At 43.2% G+C, this 15878-nt stretch overlaps 2 protein-coding genes across 2 annotated transcripts; one reads left to right on the top strand and one right to left on the bottom strand.

Annotated features, from left to right (window-relative positions):
• The first annotated feature begins 999 nt into the window (after positions 1 to 999).
• On the top strand, positions 1000 to 13089 carry LOC143322136 (lysine-specific demethylase RSBN1L-like). Its single transcript, XM_076733080.1, has 8 exons — positions 1000 to 1496; positions 1761 to 1886; positions 2395 to 3083; positions 8729 to 8866; positions 8994 to 9136; positions 9322 to 9489; positions 9842 to 9953; positions 10553 to 13089. Exons 1-8 carry the CDS (start codon positions 1007 to 1009, stop codon positions 12260 to 12262), a joined length of 3576 nt encoding a protein of 1191 aa, XP_076589195.1. The 5' UTR covers positions 1000 to 1006; the 3' UTR covers positions 12263 to 13089.
• tmem60 (transmembrane protein 60) lies at positions 12906 to 15845 on the bottom strand. The gene is made up of 2 exons (XM_076733081.1): positions 15677 to 15845; positions 12906 to 15428 (listed from the first exon to the last, which is right to left on the bottom strand). Exon 2 carries the CDS (start codon positions 15342 to 15344, stop codon positions 14940 to 14942), a length of 405 nt encoding a protein of 134 aa, XP_076589196.1. The 5' UTR covers positions 15345 to 15428; positions 15677 to 15845; the 3' UTR covers positions 12906 to 14939.
• Between the last annotated feature and the right edge of the window lie 33 nt (positions 15846 to 15878).

Below are 15878 nucleotides of genomic sequence, written 5' to 3'. Positions count from 1 at the left end.
TTCCAGACATTTTCAAAAAGCGTATCAGAAAATTATGAACGTATTCACACATTGTATTTTTATTTTCCGTTTTTTAATCGTCACAGAATAAGTTGTGCCAGCAAAACATTGCTGGTGCTTTTATTGTTAAATGAACAAACTATAACAATATTAATATCTCACAATTGACTCATGAAGTTTCTTCTTCTTGTCAAATGCTGTACACATTATAATGCTCCCTCTGGTTAATTTGTCATTTTGTGATTTTTGGTAAATATATTTCAGTGATTCCCTAGAATTGAAAAAATAAAGTAAAATTATGTTTAGCATTTGCTAATGTTACATCCATGCAAACATCTTGTGCAATGTTACATTTTTACTATGCTTATATATTTTTTTCTACCGTGTTATATATTTTTCTACTCACTCCGCAATAGTACATAACACTGCATTTTATTATCCATATCTTACCATGTGCAATTCAAAAATTCTCCGTTGGCAATATTATTTTTGCACTCTTTTTGTATAACTGTATATATAATTGATTTTATTTTGTAGCCTTTTTTATTGTCTACTTTGTTCTTTTTCTCTGTCTCCTTTTTATTCTTGCTACTATTGCTGCCTATAACATCTGAAGTTCCCCGGCGTTGGATCAATAAAGTTTTATCTGACCGTATGTTATCTTACGTTATCTTGTCTTAGATGAAACTAGGTGTCCAATATGAATAAGTAGACCTAGTAAGTAGCAGTCATATATTGCTTGATCAACTGATTTTCTAGTCCAGCAGAGCAAACCTGACAAAGACTTCATAACTGTCCTCGAGCCTCCCTTAAATCTGTGCTAATGCTGCAGTCAGTGCGGCGGCACGGTTCACAGTACAGCGCTGTTTCTTGTCTTGCAGGCTGTAAACAATCCTGTCTGCTGCTCTCCCTCCTCCGTGCGTCTTACGTAACTCACTAAGCCCCGCCCCTGGCCTGGCTCTCACGCACCAGTTACGTCTGACCGTAAAAAATAGAAACTTCCAAGATGGCCGAGGCCGTGGACTCCATGCATTTCGCAGCAAACAGCAAAACAAATTCCCCTAAACCCTTGATAGCCAAACGGCCACCGGAGAGCCGACCGCAGTCTTCCAGCGACATTTACCCACCACCCCCAAAGAAGGTCCGGGTGGAGGAGAAGGGCCTGAAGCACAGGAAACTGAACGGAGAGGTGTGCGCAGGGGAAAAACACAACGGGAAGCAGAGTTGTGGGAGCCCAGCGAAATGGAGTTTCGGCCCGGCCAAGGCGAGCCACTCCACCGCCGCCGCGGTGCCAGCTACTCCCGCTCGGAAAATCTTCAAAATCAGCAACTTCCTCGCTTCGCCGCCCAAAGTGAAAAAGGCGAAAGAGAAGCGGCACAAGGAGAAGGAGAAAGGCAGTGAAGCGCAGCGGAGCTCAGCCGTCGGTGTGGAGAGAGTGAGCCCAGCTAGCTGCCATACAAAGACCGAGAACGGCGACATGAAAATGCTACAGAGAGGTAGGACAACCACAGCCTGCTCGCTCACCTCCAGCACTCCGTTAAAACCACTTCATGGTCACATTAAAAACTGTAAGAGAAGCTTTACTGTCAGAAAATGATTCATTGAATTATTACATAATTTTTCTCCACCATAGGCCCAAGTATTTATTAGGCCCAGATGGTGATGTATACACGTGGAAATGTTTGCTCGTCAGTTCTGCTGCTCATGCATGGATGTAACAGCATTTCTCCTCTCTCCGTCTCATCTCCTGCTCTCCTCAGACCACCGTGTGAAGGAGAAAGACAGGGAGAAGAAGAAGGAGAAGAATAAAGAGTGGAAAAATCACAAATTGCCACCTGTACATGACATTGCAAGAGAAAACGGGGAGGTGATTTCTCCACAGAAAGGTAATGATGAAGTCCAACGTTGATCATGTGGGATGAAAAGTGTTTTATATTTATATATTTAGGTCATTTTGGGAGAACTTTGAATTACATTATTGTCTTAAATGTGGTTTGCTGGGACGCAGAGTTAGAGGTTTGACTGAGGCAGCTTTGCTTCTAACTAATTTGACAGGAGAACAAGTTAAAGCAGAGCGGATGAGTCCAGTGTGATTAAATGTTTGATTTATAACAGTTTGTCAGATATTTTAATGAACTAAACATTTTTAAGAGGGGAAAAATGCCATAAAGTTAAAGTTCATGCAAATTACAAATTCTGTCCATACATCGATATACAGTTACATTAAAACACAACCTGGTTGAATAAATCCTTACTTTTACAGAAAAGTTGTCAGAGGTCAAATGTAAGAGTCACTCAGTATTGAAGTCCTCACTTCAGCGACAAATTATAGGCCTCAAATGACGCACAACATCAGTAACTAACTCTATACAAATGTCTTCTTCTCCACCACAGAGTCTACGGAGAAACCCAAAGCTGGCTCAGAGGAAGACCTCCTGCTGAAGAAACTCAAGAAGAAGAAGAAAAAGAAGCACAAAGATGGCGAGCGGGTGAAGGAGAGACACAGCAGACCCAAAATGTATCACCGCTCATGCCAGACGGTGTGTTCAGGAGTGTCTCTGGCTCTGCCCGAGTTCCTCAGTCGAATTAATGGGAACAACAGCATTAACAGCAGCAGTCTACTCCACACCACTGCAGCAGCACCACCGCACCACCAGGATCCTCCCGTTACTGCCGCTACCTCCGCCTCCATCTCCACCATGGTGAGGGACAGGCTGGGCTACAGCTCCCCGCTCCACTGCGCCCCAGCCCCGGGCCTGCCCGGCCTGGAGTTCGGCCATCTGATCCACATCGAGCAGCAGGCCAACGGAGGGGCATCTGTGGCGCACGCCTACAGCGAGCAGCTCTCCTTTCTGTCCCCGGCCGAGATGCAGCGCTTCGCCCAGGAGTTTGTGACCCTGTCGTTCAGTGAGGACGAGGCCCAGGCCGCGTGTTTTGTGATGGGAATCATCCATGGAGCGGCGTCCTACCTCCCAGACTTCCTGGACTACTTCTCCTACAAGTTCCCCAACGCACCAGTGAAGATGGAGGTGCTCGGGAAGAAGGACATAGAGACGACAACCATGGTCAACTTCCACTCTCAGGTAAGATGGTTGTTTTTTGTATTATTTTTCTCCTCTCAGCAAATAGTCTTTGAGCAAAGGAGGATGTTGAACTGTCCACTTTGATACTGTGAAGTGTCAGTTTGTAGTCTGGAGGTGTGAGCAGCACAGGCTCGACTAGCACAAGCTGAAACAGCACCAGTTTGTTTGTGTGTGTGTGTGTGTGTGTGTGTGTGTGTGTGTGTGTGTGTGTGTTTTGAAGTTATCTGTGTGTCAGTCTTTGTCCAGACGGTTGATGGGTAGAGCTTTTCACACTGCCTCGAGCCGTCTTTAGTCCAGTCTTCAAAGTGTTTCAGTGTCCAGATTGTCTTGTAGAGCAGCGAGCTCTAATGGCGTGTGTCACGTTGTTTGTCACCTAACATAATGGTTTCTTGAAAAGTTCATCTGTGCTTTCGTCTGAAGACGCTGCTGAAGAAAGTTTGTATTTGAGTTCAAAGCAGGTATTGTGGGCTTTGTAAAGGTGACAGCAACAAGGTCTGACTGTCGTATTCGCCTTGTTTGTGTTGATAATTTTGTTTTGCTGGAGAGTAAAATCAGCTTCGTGGGTGCTGAATTTATGAAATGAACACAACTCCACTTCTCTTCATTCATGAATGGTTCATGTTGTTGTTATCGCTTTACTTCTCCACCAGTTCATAACAGCTGTGAGTGATAATCTTCACTCACTCTAACTTGATTGTTCTTGTTTAGTTTTTATTGTTCAGAAGTTTCTCATCACTTTCCTTCCCTTCTGAATAAGCCTGGAATATTACCTTTGACTTCTTCAGAGTGCAGTGTTTTTTCCTTCTCTAAAATCCTGTGATATGAGTTAATTTGACAAGATATAAATAGAATATTGGTCATTAATCAGATTTGTGAACACCAGTGCCGACTGCGCTCTCTGAGACGGGGTGTAAATCACAAGTTTCATCACAAAATGATATTATGTTGAATCTTTAGAAAACAATGTGATATTTGCTGATATCATGATGCCTTCCACGGTCAGATTTTGATTTGATTTAATTCAGGAGTCTGCAGTCGATGTGAAATCGTATCACGTCCATTTAACACAATCAGTTACATTTCTGTCAACTCACAAAATGATGCAAAAACGACCCATAATTGTACATTAGTTACTCATCAATGCTAATTCTACAGCACTGTTTAAAAATTAAAAAATATTACAAAACTCTAATAACCAACTATCAGATCCACTCTACTGTGTACAACCAGCACGAATCACACACAACAAAATATATGACTAGACTTCTAACAAACGGCAAATTGGAGACGTTTCACATATTATGACAAACTCGGCAGCCTCTGAGTCTCTGTGCACAACAATAACACGATGTCTTCAATGTCCAGGCAAACAAGGCACACGAGCATACCATATTTAATATGACCTTCATATCAATAGTTACACAGCAAGTAAAACACAGAGCCTCTGCAGAGGCAACTTAGCCATCAGTAAAGCCATTGAAGAGGCAGACGAACAGCAACAGAGAAACAGACAGACCTGGAGACATTAAGAACGACTGAATCAGACTCTATTTGAAGGATGTACAGGTTTAGTTTGCAAAGTTTTGCTAAAGTGCTCCTCGATGGAATTGCATTGCAGTAGCTCACGAAAACTATCGTTGTCAACATCACTGTAATTTCTCATGTCATTGTGAATGAAATGTGAAATGGTAGCTGTGACACTCGTGGCTCTCTCAGAGTTGTGGTTCAATTTTTGCGAAAGAACAAGTTGGTGCGCAGGCGGCGTCTGACATGTTAACGCTGGCACGAAGGTCAAGGTCGTGTTTCTGTCTGAGGTGACCGGACAGGTTCATCGTGTTTCCTGATTATTTTATTTTAAGGCATTGTTTCATCGTCATCTTGTTGGCTCTTGGCCATTATCTGCTTGACTCTGGGACTTTGGTGTTTCACTGGAAGGGCGTAGTTTTGCGGAACGTACCGTGACGTCCGAGTGAACGTTATAATAATTATGTAATAGAATAATTATATATATAATAATTTCTATATTTGGTCTCACACCGATGTACATGGAAATCGATAGTCTGCCTTCTTAGCCCGTTTTGGCAGTTACTAGAAAAGGTTAAGTTCAAGACTTTCTGCCAGAAAGCTTTCAGGAAGTCAGGTGACACAGTGTAAAGAGGCATTAACAACCTGCGCTGCATAGGGGGTAGATTGTGTGGATGAATGGGTTAAACACGGGACCTTCACCAAGGAGGTCGGGGGGGGGGGGGATTTAGTCCTGTGTGAAACCAAAAGTCAACAGTAACTTTCTATTTTTAGATTTCATTAACTTATTTGCATTTTTCAGTCACAGTTCAGAAAAGTGTAGACAACAAAACTCTTTGGTTGTGTTTAGGTACCAAAATTACTTGGTTAGTGTTAGTAAAGGATGACGGTTTGGGTGAAAATAATAAGTCAGTGTTGACTTTTGGCTTCACATGGGGCACGAACAACGGCTTTCTGTCAGAAAGCCCTGAAGGCAAACTTCAGCCCAAAATGGGCTATTGATGCAAAATACTACACTGATATCAGAATACAGATGCCCTGTCAGAGATTTTGTTGTGGAACATCATTTAGTCCACCTAAATATCAATGTTTTTAACACGCTTTAGTCATACATATTTCCTGGAAACCAGGCATTTATCAGCATTAAGGTTTAATAAGTCATTTGAAAATCTTCAGGGACGTCCAGTCACAGCTGTGGCAGCAGTACAAGGAGCAAAAACCAAAGCATATCTTTGTAAATCAGTGATGACAAAAAAATAAGGTGATTGTTGTTGCTCCATGTGATGAAGCTCTCCGTCAGTCCTCTGGACTCCTCTGGAAAAATAGTCTCTAAGTGAAGACAACATGTTTCTCCCTGGACATTACTCACTGGAATCAAACATGTCAATATGCTGAGAACTTCCATTTGGCTCAAAAAGACATTTAATACCTTTTATTAAATTCCTTCAAAGTCTTCACTGCATATATTACGTGAGTCTGGACAGAAATGGACATAAACTGCAATTTAACTGGTTGTTGGAGGCAAATAACCGAGAGGCGGTAATTCTAGTTTCCGTGTGACATAAAACAGTGTTTCCTCCCAGAAATAAATTGATGTCAGCTCTTATGAGGCAAAAATGTATGAAGAAATACCAAGAATCATGTGTTAATGATGACTGGATATATATTTATGTCTTCCATAACCTAAGTCTCGTTTCAGAAATCTGAATTGTTAAAAAATGTGTTTTTTAAAAATCAATTTAGGTCAGTAAAACCTAAAACTATGCAGGCTGAGGGACCCCTCACTGGGAAGAAAATGTTTCCAAGGGGTCTCTCTCTCCCTCTCCCTCTCTTGATCGTACTGATACTCCGAAGCTTTGTAACCAGATATTGCTTCAGCTCGTCTGGCATCATGACTTCCTCCGCTACCAACATAGGGCAGATGGTGCGTTTCATCCTGTTGCTGTTCCCAATAAACCAAACTCAGTACAACTGTCAGCATATTTTCTTAATATAGCCGGTTTGGGTTTAACGTCCTTTGATGGTATGTCAGCAGTGTTCGGTGCCTCTGGAGTTCTGACTGATTGATCATGACTGCGTTTGCTGTTAGACTGACAGAGTTTCTGCTGGCACGGAGCATGTATGCAAGAATAATGGACACAGTGTTACATGTATTTTATTACGTAGTGCAGTATCCAAATCACAGGAGCTTCAGTTTTTTAAATCAGTAAAGCTAAAATGCGTCACAACGTGCCATTATAAATGAAACATTATCATAATCATATTCTCCACATGTAAGACAACATGTTTGTTTCATACAGACCCCAGCAAATCAGTCACATCATCATTTTTGGATTTTTTCAGTGATAATGAAATGTAAAAATTACCTTTCCCACTAAAATCGCGGCTCATTTTGCAATCACACTATCTATCAAAATAGTCTTTCTTTTTCTAATAAGACAATAACAATAACTGTGTTCCTGGTCTGTGTGTCTCAGACCTGCAGAGAGTTCAGAAACAATCACCGTTTTCAAGCTTCCAGGCGTCTTGTGATGCTGCAGCTTTTTTTGCTTTTCCTTTTTAAACTATTATTGTTGAAGTGGTAAATAAAGCCAGGAGTTATGAGAGGGTTTACAAAAAATGACTGGAAACAAAACTTAGAAAAGGTAAAAGGCTCTTTGGACGTTTTTAATGAACAGCTGTCTTTCCCCCCATTTCAACACGTTGGCAGTAGTTAAATAAACACTTATATCAGTTAAGTTGGCATCTGGTGTCGATATCTGTCATCATAAAAAGACAGTGTTTTACTCCTGTCCCGCTCGCTATCACATCTCCTACTTACAGGGTGATACATCCCTCATCCTTATCATACTCTATATTTTGTTGCCTGTAATTGGTGACATTTGTAACATAGTAATACTGACGCGCCTGTCTGTGCAGTTTTGTTCATAGTAACACAACACAGTAACCGTTACCCTGCGCATGCATTCATGGTTTGCACCATCATTTGTACTTTGCACCTTCCTTTACTCAACATCAGGGAAATTTTACTGTTTTGCTGTGCATGTAGAGGGAAGCTTTAATGTGTCCTTGGGGGCAGTTTGGCTTAAAGACAGCAGTTAATAAAAATAAATACAGAAAAGCACAGCAATGAATCAGAATAACAGCCCTGTCACATCTACAGTTCGTAATAAGCCAAATTACATTTTGTTTAAAAAGCTAATACAGAAGAAAGACCCCATGTGTCCATTGGTGGTCTCTCTCAGGAGGTGAAACCCCTGATCTGATGGGTGGAAACTCAACTTATTGTCTGAAGTGTTCTGGGAGTCCAGTGAGTTGACCTGTGCTCTCTGTGTGTGTAATATGTACACATACAGTTTAGATAAGACCAGCACATGCATATCATTTGTACTTTCAGCTCCACCCATCACATACACACAATACATTTGGTTTTTTTTACAGTATTATGATGTTGTGTGATAATGCCACAAACTAAAAATTTAAAATGTTCCCAGCTGAATCCTCAAGATTCAGACACATAATAAAAGCTTATGAGCTGTTCTGAGGCGTCGTCTCTGCTTCGTGAAATCTCATTCACGCTGTTGAAGCGGACGCTCAGCTGAGCTTTAAGGTCTGATGAGGGACTCGTGCAAACCCAAGGTCTGATTTTGTTTTCCCATTTTCTACATTTAATAGTGTAATCCACAATTCTTAAAAATGTCTCTTGGTTTTTCTCTAATTTCTCTGTAAAACAGTCTTTAATTCCTCTGAGTAACAATCGCTTGCCTGTAATTTGTCCCGTGTTGACATTTGCCTCTCTTGATGACTGTGAAGAGTATTGTAGCTCCACCGAAGACTTAAATCTTTGTATTTAAGGTTCTGTTAACTACCGAGCAGATGCTGATGGTACTTTTAATGAGTGCGTTATTAAAGGCAGGTGCACTGAAAGGTCACAACGTCACACACTGACAGTGCTAGCCTCAGTTTTAAGACATATAAAAAACGCCTAAAAAAGATGCATCTAGTGGTTTTGAAAAGGTCACAACTGGCAGTAAATTGTATGTCAGATTTAGTCTAATTAGGATATTTTTGTACTTACTGGTTGAGGGTCTGATCTGTGGCCTCTGGGGTTCTTCTTGCAGGTGAAGCGGACATACTCCCAGGGAACTTACCGTGCCGGGGCCATGCGGCAGGTCAGTCTGGTCGGGGCTGTGGATGAAGAGGTTGGAGACTACTTCCCCGAGTTCATCAGCATGTTAGAGGAATCTCCCTTTCTGGAGGTTAGTGTGTTTCTCATGTCTGCGTATGTAAACACCCCTACAGCCAGTGAAAGCCTGTCTCACTTCTCGCTGTGTATGATCATGAGTCATTACGTAACGCAGAGTTTCTCACCCTGTGTTTATGCAGCGGACTCTGCCTTGGGGAACCTTCTCCAGTCTGCGGCTGCAGAGTCCCACTGAGAGCGACGATGGCCCCATCATGTGGGTCAGACCTGGAGAGCAGATGATCCCCATGGCAGACATGCCAAAATCACCCTTCAAAAGGAAAAGGTGGGTTGACATATCAAGTCTTTAAATGCCAGTGCACAGGTGTTATTGTCTCACAGCCCACTTAAAAAAAAAAAAAAAATAGATGTTGCAAAATCAATGAAATACTTTCATCTTATCTTTCAATGGACAGGTACAGGTACCATGCCATGAATGTGTCCTGACTGTTGTGAATACATGTATTTCAGGTCCACCAATGAGATAAAGAACCTGCAGTATCTGCCCAGAGCCAGCGAGCCCAGGGAGATGCTGTTTGAGGACCGGACGAGAGCCCACGCCGACCACATCGGTCAGGGCTTCGAGAGACAAACTACTGCTGCTGTAGGTGTGCTGAAGGCCGTGCGCTGCGGAGAGGAGTGAGTACACAGTGACGTCTTTTATTGAATGCAGTACACACACACACACACACACACACACTTGTACACTTTTGCATAGAATACAACCTGACAGCTGTCTCGCCAGATAACCTCTGGTCTGCAGTTAAAGACGGTTTAACGGGAGATACAATGTAGATGGTCAATGTAAAAAAAAAAAAAAGACAGCCATAGGTAACAGGATACTGATGAGTTATGAGTTATAATGAGTTATGGAGAGCATCTCAGTCTTAAAGTGTGTTGTGTCTTTCATCGTACAGCTGAGATGTGTAAGAAACACAGTTGTTTATTTGTATTCAGATCAGTAAACAGGACTTTGCCTATTGCCTTGCAGCACTTGCGCTCCTGCCCGGATCACCAAAGATGTTGTGTGTTTCCACGCTGGAGATTTCCCAGACGTGGTCATGAGGCTGCAGCTGGACCTCCACGAACCCCCGCTGTCTCAGGTGGGTCACAGTTATTAAAGGATGCTTGTAGTGATGAATCCACAGATAGCTTTCACCCGTCTCTGTAGTTCCCTTCAGCTCTGCTGAAGACTAATAATGTGTTTCAGCTCGTTTTGCTTTTATGGCCAAAGCTTGGTTCGCTCTCATTACTCTTGTCAAACCAGCTTTCTAGCATCAGGCAGCTGTTTTCAGCAACAAAAACGAACTAGCTGGTGAACACAGCATAGCATTCAGTCGCTAGAGAGACAGACCAGAAACTGAGCTAAGAGAGCGAATATTGGACTCCAGTTTAATGATCATGTTACTCCATGTCTGCTGGATGTGTAAATAGGAAACTGTAATTTAACATTTTCCCCATAACAACTTTATAAGGTAATAATGAGTCTACAGCTTGTTGTATTATCCCCAAGTGTCCAAAAAAGCTCTAAGTGCAAAAACAGCTCTCTAACATGCCACATTTAGAGTAGAGGAACTCCCCACTTCTAATACTGTTTATCTGTGCAATACATGAACAGAATCAGTTCTTCTCTTTCTACCGTGCAAGGCTTGTTTTTTGAGGGACGACTGAATCTCATGTGTTCCTCTCTCTGCCGCTACAGTGTGTGCAGTGGATCGATGATGCCAAGCTGAACCAGCTGAGGAGGGAGGGGATCCGATACGCCCGAATTCAGCTCTACCACGATGACATCTACTTCATTCCCAGAGGAGTTGTCCACCAGTTCAAAACTGTGTCCGCTGTCTGCAGTCTGGCCTGGCATATCCGACTCAAACAGTATCACCAACAGGAAGAGAAAGACGAGGAGGAGGAAGAAGAGGAAGAGGTGAAGGAAGAGGACAAGTGTGCTCCGAGAGAAGTAACACTTCATATCAAAGAGGAGGAGGAAGACGAGGAGGTTGAGGGGACAGGGTGTGACCCTGGTGTACAAACAGTGATGAAGCTGGAGGATGAGGAGACCGAGGGAAGGGGGGGGCCGCCCTCACAAAGTCCGACACAGATTTTCAAGGAGGAAGAACAAGAGAACAAAGCCGAGATGAAGGAGTTGTCAACGACGCCGTCTCTCCCTTTTGTCAAGAAGGAGAGAGATGAAGGTGTACCCGCTCACACACTAATGGAGCCTAAAGCTGAGGAAGGTGAGAAAGAGGAAGGCAAGGGAGATGAAGATGCAGACGCATGCCGGACAGTGCAGAAGGCCCACGAGGAGGGTGGAGTTGACAGTGCGTCCTTAAAGTCACTACAGCAAATCAGGAAGGAGAATGATTTGGAGGAAGAGAGGCAGCAAAAGATGGCGGTACCGGGTCAAGGTCTAAAAGAGAAAACTAAAGATAGTATAACGAGCACTTACAACACACCCCAAGTCAAAAAGGAGAAAGACAAAGGAAAAAGAGAGAAAGATGAGAAGGAGAGGGTTAAAGAGAAGGAGAAGAAGGACAAGGACAGGAGTAAAGAGAAGGAAAAGGAGAAAAAGGACAGGGGGAAAGACCGGGATCGAGAGAAGGACAAGGCGAGAGAGCAGGACAAAGTCAAGGCCGAGGGAGGACGAGACGGGAGCACGTCGGTGCAGCCGCTGCCACAGATAAGGAAAAAAGAGGATGAGGAGAGGACAAGAGAGAGCAGTAAAGCCTCTCAAACATCCCTGCCTGCACCGAGAGACGAGAAGTGGGCCAAGGAGTGGGACTCAAAGACCCACGTCAAGAGAGAGAAGGAGCACGATAAAGACAGGGGAGGCACGCAGGGAGCGACTCACTTACGGCCAGACAGAGAGGAGGCTCGAGACGCCTGCTCGCATAAACACAAGTCTTCACACGGCAAGAAGGAGAAAAGCGGACACAGGGAGGGCAAGGAGGCGAGTACGCAGGGGGTGCAGGCAAAGCCGGGGAGAGACGACGGAAAGACGGCCACTCCCAAACCTGCGAACATTCAGGTAAAGAAAGAGGGAAAGAAGGACAAAGACGTCAACAGTAAAGAGGAGAGGAAGAAGTCTGCCTCTGCTCCCGCGCCACCAGAACACAAACCACCACGGACGCTCATCACCTTTGACCTCTTTAAGCCGATGGAGGCTCACCAAACTCTGGCCCTTTCGTTCACAGACAGTCGGCCTAAGACCCACCATCACAGTGACTCTCGAGGCTCTTCCTCTAAGCCTGGATCGGACAGTCGGACAGTTGTGCCCTCTAAAGGACCAAAAGTAAAGGACACGGCACAGGGGAAACCCACCACGCCCCTACAGGACACTCGGCCACAGCAGCACTCGTTAAAACAGCCCCTTAAAACACACACACCCCAAACACAGAAAGACTTCTTCATATGAATGTCTAGATGTCTAGTCTTCTTTTTTTACTGTACAACTTACGCCGAGGCTTTGTTAAAGTATTTGAAAATGCATCCTTCCTTCAGACGTCACCAGGTCTTTTCCAGTTTGCGAAGAGGCGAGCGGGCGCGTTCCATTCCTGTGCTGCCACGGCCGCATCACTCCGCTGATGTCGTGAAAAGAGGATGCACTCTCCAAGTATTTTAGCAGTGCCTAAGAATGTAAGCTAAGTAGCTCACTTCACGTTTGTTAGCGAATGTATGTAGGCTCTATATAAAATGTTATGTGACCCATGTGTCAGTGCCTGTGCACTACTTAGCTTCGCTCTTAAAGCACCTATTTTAGGTACTGGACTAGCCACTCTGAAAACAACCATCCTTACTCCCCGATATAGGAATTTCCTACATTCACTGTTTGGGATGTTTCAGGATGTCACCGAGCTCCTGCTGAAATCCTCTTTGCCATGTTGCTTTAGTCGTTGGGGTCTGTTGTTTGTAACACTCCAAAATTGGAGCAAGTAGTTGTTTTCAGACTGGACGTTGTTTGACTCACACAGGGCTGTAAATGATACTGTATGTACCAAAACTGTACAGTATAGATGTTATTAGCACCAATGTGAGAAAATGTATACAGAAATTGCATATATTTTTTGTAAGACAAGTTTTATTTTCCATAGAACTTATTTATATCATTTACTGTCTGTTTTTATTTGAAACCAATGTATGTGAAAATTTTGTTGTAAATACATTTTATTTCCTAAGATAAGACTTGGTAGTGTGATTTATACTCTGATCAGAACCTCTCAATAAATGGTTCAAAAACATTGACTTACTGTTAATGTGTCTCCTGCATTTCATATCATCAAGGCTTCAGTATTTTTCTTTTCAGCTACTTAAGCAGCTTGAGTCTGGAGATGACAATGTTGGTCCATCGCTGGAAACTACTGGACTGATTGCTGTGAAATTTGGTGCCACAATAGTTCGAAATGTCTGTTTCTCCATCTCTTAAGTTGTGTCAGGATATCTGTAAAACCCTTCAGTCTGAGCTGTACTTTTAATTTGATTATTTTAATATACAGTGCTAACATGCTTATGTTACTTTAACATGTTTTCACAGCAGACACTTTGAGTGGTCAGAGTGGGAAAAGCACACGTGTTACTAATGACATTAATGATGCCTCTGATGATGATGATGATGATGATGATGACTAGTACAAGTACATATAGTATAAGTACAGCTGAAACTGAGGTTTAATACACTTATTACAAGTCGATTTGGACAGAAGTGTCACATTAATGTGATGACAAAGATGAAGTGCAGTTGAAGCTGATGGATTGAGAAAGCACAGTGATGAAAAGTAGAGTTTATCAATGCTAAGTTGACCAGGTGTTTATAAGATCACAGTTAAAAGTTCATCCAAATGATTTAAACTGCAAATTTTACAGGAAAACACATCTTTGCACACATCTTTCAAATCCATATCTTTGGAGGAGGTTAAGGATTTACATTCAAATTGTGTCAGAGACCCCCTGGGAGGACTGCCGAAGTATCTGTAATAATACATCGTGTGTACCATCACATACGGAAGCTGTGAGGATATTATCTGCTTTACAGAGATGCTCAAATCGTGATAAATGTTTAACAGTGATTTCACAAACAGGTATTTGGCTCAGTGGCACACAGCGCATGCTAGCACAGGCTGGACAATGTCACACTGTCAATGCAGGGCTACGTTCAGTGTCACAAGGATCTCGCATTAGTAAATTACTTGCGAGGACACGTGTGCTCTCTTCCTAAAAAGGGAAAAGGTGAATTGTAGACCAAGATTTAGTGTAGAAAATGACTGACTTGACTGGATCACAATGGCGTGTCATGTACCTTGGTTTGCTTAGCTCCATTTCTTAAACCTGGTCCCACCTGCCAGCATAGGTCAGTCTTAGATAAAATAAAAATCTGCCGATTATTTTCATGATTAATCGTTAAGCCTAGAAAATGTAAAAAAAAAAAAAAAAAAAGTCATCAGAATTTCTCAGACCCAAAGCGATGTCCTCAAACTGCTTCTTCTGTCCAAATAATGAAGAAATGCATTAAATCCTTACATTTAAGAAGCTTGACCCAGCAAATGTTTCACACTTTGTTTGGAAAATGACTGAGCCAATTAATCAATAATCAGAATGGTTGGAAATGAATTTTCAACCAGTCAGAAGGCAGTTATGTGAATGCATAAATAATGTGACAGCTGGATTTATTCGAAAGATGCCAAACTGTGGGCTGATGCAGGTAAAATCTTAGTGTTTAAGATCCAGCAGAATCACAGAATGACACACAATTAGGTCTCATTGAGGCGAAAGAAAAGAAAGCACCGATCCGACTGTTTCTTTCCAGATATTGATTCCTGATCTGATACTAGTGCTCTTTTTTCCCGTGTTTAAAACCTATGTGCAACTTGCTCTGATGTAAATGTAACTTAAAGCAGAAGCATTGGATTTCATACTGACTTTGACAAGAAAACTGCACTCAAAGTGGGTCAGTCATGTCTGACCAATGCCTGATCCACTTCCTAAGGTCAGTATCAGCCCTGATACCGTTCGACATGATCACACTGGTGCATCTCAAGCGAGAGATGTTTTTTGTCTCAATATTATAGTTAAAACCATCTACTGTGTAGTCCTTTCGTTCAGTCCCTCCGGTAGTGGAAAACACTGTGTCCCAGCTCGACCAGTGCGCCACCCAGCAGCACCCACAGAGGGACACACACCACACTGACCCACATGTCGATGAGCTTCTCCAGGCGTGAGCACAGTGTCAGACAGAAGGCCAGCTTCAGCAGCAGGGCTGTCAGGTACCACACCCTCCTCTTCAGGCTCTGTTCACCATCCCTGGGGTCAAAGTCCGGCTTGCAGCGCCCCGCCATCTTCACTATCAACATGAGGATGAGGATGGTGTCAAAGGTCCACACGGGGAGGAAGATGAGAAACCAGCTCCAGTGGATCTTGGAGTCCAGCTTCAGGACCAGCATGATAAGGAAGATCAGGGCAAAGATCCAGGAGAGGAGCACTCGCTGGGCCAGGGACATCTTCATCTACGGAGGACTGGCACAGAGCCAGTTATCACCCACACCCGGAGAGACTGAGGACCACAGCCAAGGTGACACACACACAGTGATCTGAAGACCAAAACACAGCACAGCTTTCTCATACGGATGTAATGACTGAAAACAACAGCTCGTTTTGGTCATGCATCAAATCTCCCACCGCTAGCGTCCAGGCTTTCATCAATGTGTATCTCGTTGAGGAATAATTTTTGCTGTAACTTCCACTTAGTGCAGACCGGAAGCTACTGTGTATTGGCTAGCTATAGCTAACTTGTGAAAGCCCAACAGAAACACTGTTTAAAGAAAGATGTCTTACCGACCTGACCGGGAGAATCAACCTGTTTGAAAGACCAACTCCTTCCCAATAAGGCAAAGGTCAGCACTTTTAAACAAACGACTTAGTTTTAACTTCAAAGCTATTCGAGCACAGCGACTCGTATAATGTCGTTAGCTTTAAGCTTGTTCAGGCTTGTTCCGCCGGCAATAACTGCAAGACTTCCGGTCAATCTTTACAAAACAAAA

This window comes from Chaetodon auriga, chromosome 6 (genome assembly GCF_051107435.1).
Source record: "Chaetodon auriga isolate fChaAug3 chromosome 6, fChaAug3.hap1, whole genome shotgun sequence".
In the NCBI taxonomy this organism is placed as follows: Eukaryota; Metazoa; Chordata; class Actinopteri; order Chaetodontiformes; family Chaetodontidae; genus Chaetodon; species Chaetodon auriga.
This window is presented reverse-complemented; position numbering and strand designations above follow the sequence as displayed.